The 3,669-nt window shown below is 40.1% G+C and overlaps 1 protein-coding gene across 2 annotated transcripts; it reads right to left on the reverse strand.

Annotated features, from left to right (window-relative positions):
• Window positions 1–320: 320 nt before the first annotated feature.
• On the reverse strand, window positions 321–3,202 carry TMEM225 (transmembrane protein 225). Of its 2 annotated transcripts, none has more exons than XM_038004921.2 (4): window positions 2,929–3,202; window positions 2,028–2,174; window positions 1,484–1,618; window positions 321–756 (listed from the first exon to the last, which is right to left on the reverse strand). In XM_038004921.2, the coding sequence occupies exons 1-4, from the start codon at window positions 2,957–2,959 to the stop codon at window positions 539–541; spliced, it is 531 nt and encodes a 176-aa protein (XP_037860849.1). In that variant the 5' UTR covers window positions 2,960–3,202; the 3' UTR covers window positions 321–538. The 2 variants fall into 2 exon arrangements, with proteins under 2 accessions (XP_037860849.1, XP_072870997.1); XM_073014896.1 differs by having other exon boundaries at window positions 2,779–3,202.
• Between the last annotated feature and the right edge of the window lie 467 nt (window positions 3,203–3,669).

Below are 3,669 nucleotides of genomic sequence, written 5' to 3' on the forward strand. Positions count from 1 at the left end.
ATGCATAAATTTGTAATGAAAATGTCAACATGAATGTGAGTCATCAGCAATGCATTCTTAAAAGTGTTTTATGATAGGAAACAAGAGAGGGAAATGAAATCAGAGACGTTTTTAGAGGAACATCAGTTATATCTATAAATTTAATTGAAAAACTTCTCCAGGAAATAGTGTTTAAATTTTATAAAGTTGGGTGATGTGTACATAGGTGTTTGATCATCGTTTTGTATTTCTTATGTATGTTTGAACTATTTCACAATACAATAAAACTATTATATATTATTATAAGCGTTTGTGATGTATAGACTTAACAATACAGAAAGTATTATTTATGTTATAATATTTATTATAGTAACAACAGATGTTGCAGAAGAAACTATTTGTTCAGCAGGCCAGGAGTTTTTAAAAAACCATCTTCCAGATCTTTTTACAAACCCCGACTATAATTCCAAATAGAGACAACATGGTTGGAGACACAGCACACACCCACAAAGCTTTTTCCATAAAGATGAGAGTATACTGCAAGAAATAGATTGCCGAATCACAGAGCCCAGGTTACGCGACGTGTTTGAACTTGTTTGTCTTCCTTTGAGTTCACAGTGTGTGTACGGACAATGCTACGAGGCTTTGCAGCGTGTTCTGGTAATGAAATGCCTTCGATAGAATTCTCAGATTCCTTACATTCTGTGTCGGATGTATGGATGTTCAGGCAGGTACAGCTACCGGTAGACAACTTGCACTCTAGGAGAGAGAGGATTCCTACGGAAAAGAGATTCCAGGGAGTGGGATGAAGGGACAATGGAGAGTCAGAAGCGATTTCCTCCAATTTGGCTGAAGACCCTGACCCAAAGCCCAGTGGATCCCTTTTAACTACCCAAAGCCATCTGGGAGGTGAATGCTTTAGTGGAAGAAACTGGAAGTGTATGTACAATAGCTTAAATTCTACTCAGCTTAAGAAAATTGAGGATTCTTTTTGAAAGAGAACATGCTTCTTTTTGGGTTAGGAAGTGTAATTACAAATGAATTTTAAAAGACTTCTTAGGAAAGGAGAGACTTAGGTTTTGGTAGATGGCCATCTAGCATCAGATATTCTCTCTGCCCTCAAACTGCCTTGACACTACACTGTACTCCCAGGGTCACTGTTCCTCTCCACAGTGGCTGAGCATTCTGTCTCAGACACCCACCTTGGTCATGACTTTGATGGTTATCTCTACCCTAAAGTGGGGGAGGGTGTGAAAGGCAAAATAAAAAGTGGAGATGAGGAGCTACCCTCTGAGGCCAGGCACAGCAGACATCTCGCATAAGCCTGATCTCCCACTCTTCTTGGAAGAACTGTCATCAGAGAATGAATCCAGGTGAGCTGCAGCCTTTTAAAATGCAAGGTTTGGCACTTTTCCCTCTATTCCCCTATCCCATCTTTTTAGCCTACCCTCTGTCAGGGATGGATTGGTTCTTAACACCCTTCAAGGGCCCTGGAGACACTCACCACAGACAGCCAAGAAGAAAACGTTTAAGTAAGCAGTATTCATGATCCAGGTGATCCTATAACTAGAGAAGTGCACGGATTGGCCATGCTTCAGTTTATTGCGATATAGCATGAGTGCCCAGAGCAGGAGGATACCTGAGGTCCAGATAAAAGGAAAAAAAAAAGGCCCTTCTGAGAAACTTTGGCTCCTTGATGCAAGTCTTCATTCCAAATACACTTGACTTCCCAACCTCCACCCGGTCCAACTGCACCTTGCCCAAAGACTGATCCTGCTCCTGCTTTTATGGTAGATCTAACTCAGAAGCTACAGATATATATACACACACACACACACACACACACACATATAAACATATATATAAATATATAAACATATATGAAAACATAAACATATATAAAAATATAAACATATATATGGTTTTTTATATATATATGGTTTTTTATATATAAACATATATATATATCTATGTTTTCAGAGACTGCAGCCTGAACCCACCCATCAAAGTACACCTACAAGCCTGTGTTAGGGGAGCCAGGAAGTTACCTGAGAAGAAACTGAGGATGGCAGTAAAGAGTTGTAGAGATTTATTTTGAGGAATCAGATAGGTGAATTTCATACCCAGGATTAAGTTAAGGAGGAAGGAAAGGCCAAGGATCGACATCATCATAATCCTGACTACTTTCAGGTCATCTGTTGGAAAGCAAAAGCTGTTTTGAGAGTACAGATATTTCTTCTAGACTCATTTCTACCTGGGGTCCAGAAATCTCTAGGTGAAAATTGGAGTAGGGTGAAAGATTTGATTAAACAATAAGAAAGAAGTTGCAAAATAACAAAGAAGCAAGGGAACCTTAAGCTGAATGAGAACCAGAAACAATTGTTCTCTATCCTGGTGTCTATGTGTCTTTCTCTTCTATCATTTTCTTCAAACTCATTTCTTGTTAAATACCCCAATTCACCCTATCATCTAGTGGCAATACAGACAATTCAATGCCAGTTACCTTTCTTTCTTACCCACATGTCTAGTTGTGTGGATCACCCTGCTGCTACTGCTGAGACTTCTCAAATGCCCAGCAGTTAAGGCTGTGAACATATAAACTTTTTTCCAGAACACCTAAATGGTGAGATTTTGGAATCTGCCTTGACTGCATTGACTATGGAAGGAAGAACACTGCAACTTGAGAAGCTGCACTAGAAAATAATGGGTACATTAGTGAGATTAATGCAAGTTAAGGAAAGCAAAGTTAAGGACACACCCTTCCTTTCCACCCATCTCTTTCTAGAGTACGGTTCTGACCTTCTGGCCAAACAGCAGGGCAACATGTCATCCATGGACTGTGGTTTATCTTGATTCCTTCATCTTCTGAAATCAATTCAACCCATTCATCTAAGGTGATTCCTATCACCGTTAAGACTACGACCCAGGAGGACAAAAGTATGTTCATACCCTGGATACTTCTATCTGAAACATGCACCATTGTGAGTGAAAATTTCTAGCTGGAACCACCACCACTATTTCGTAGATCTCTTCCTTGACTTGATTAGTTACAGGAAGGGTGATATCTGAACTTTCAGTGGTTGCTGAGGCATTGGCAGCAGTAGAAGTTGAAGTAGTCTATAAAACAGAGAAGATAGATAACTCCCACCCTTCCCCACTTCTGTATCTATCAGGGACAGCCTGCTGTCAGGACTGCCAACTGCCATGGAATCATCTATGGTTTGACCCTTGACCCTGGGGCCTAGTTGAGTGAAAGAACCAAGGGGCCTAGAAGTCCTGAGAGAGCTATCAGATATAGAGAACTGACATCACATGTAGAAAGAGCTGTCAGATACAGGAATCATTAGAGGCCTTGAATGAAGTTAGACGTGAATGACTAAAGAGGTCCAATTTAGGAGTTAGAATTACATGCTCCAAGATTAGTTACCATTTGGCAGGGGTCAGTGAAGAGGAAAAGGATTTCAAGATCATTGAAATAAACAGCTAGCTAGTATCACAACAGGGAATGACCATTCAAAATTTAAGATGTTTGAAGAAATGTGTGTTCCTATTGTGAGGTCCCAGCGACATTTAGTTAGGCAGTCATCCAGGAAATAAACCATCATCCTGAAACCAAACTACTGGCCTGATACACTGAGCTGTTATAGCCCAATATCATTTATAAGGCGCGGGCAATCATTTCTTGTCACG

Source organism: Chlorocebus sabaeus, chromosome 1 (genome assembly GCF_047675955.1).
Source record: "Chlorocebus sabaeus isolate Y175 chromosome 1, mChlSab1.0.hap1, whole genome shotgun sequence".
NCBI classification, from domain to species: Eukaryota; Metazoa; Chordata; class Mammalia; order Primates; family Cercopithecidae; genus Chlorocebus; species Chlorocebus sabaeus.

Bases quoted from the DNA above. Each gene is read 5' to 3' on its own strand.
- TMEM225 (XM_073014896.1), bottom strand. From the start codon at position 2,959: ATGGTGCATGTTTCAGATAGAAGTATCCAGGGTATGAACATACTTTTG. The intron at 1,619-2,027 runs GTAACTTCCTGG...TCTGGACCTCAG, and splicing joins CATCCTCAGTTTCTTCTCAG to GTATCCTCCTGCTCTGGGCA. The intron at 757-1,483 runs GTGAGTGTCTCC...TCTTTTCCGTAG, and splicing joins TTTCTTCTTGGCTGTCTGTG to GAATCCTCTCTCTCCTAGAG.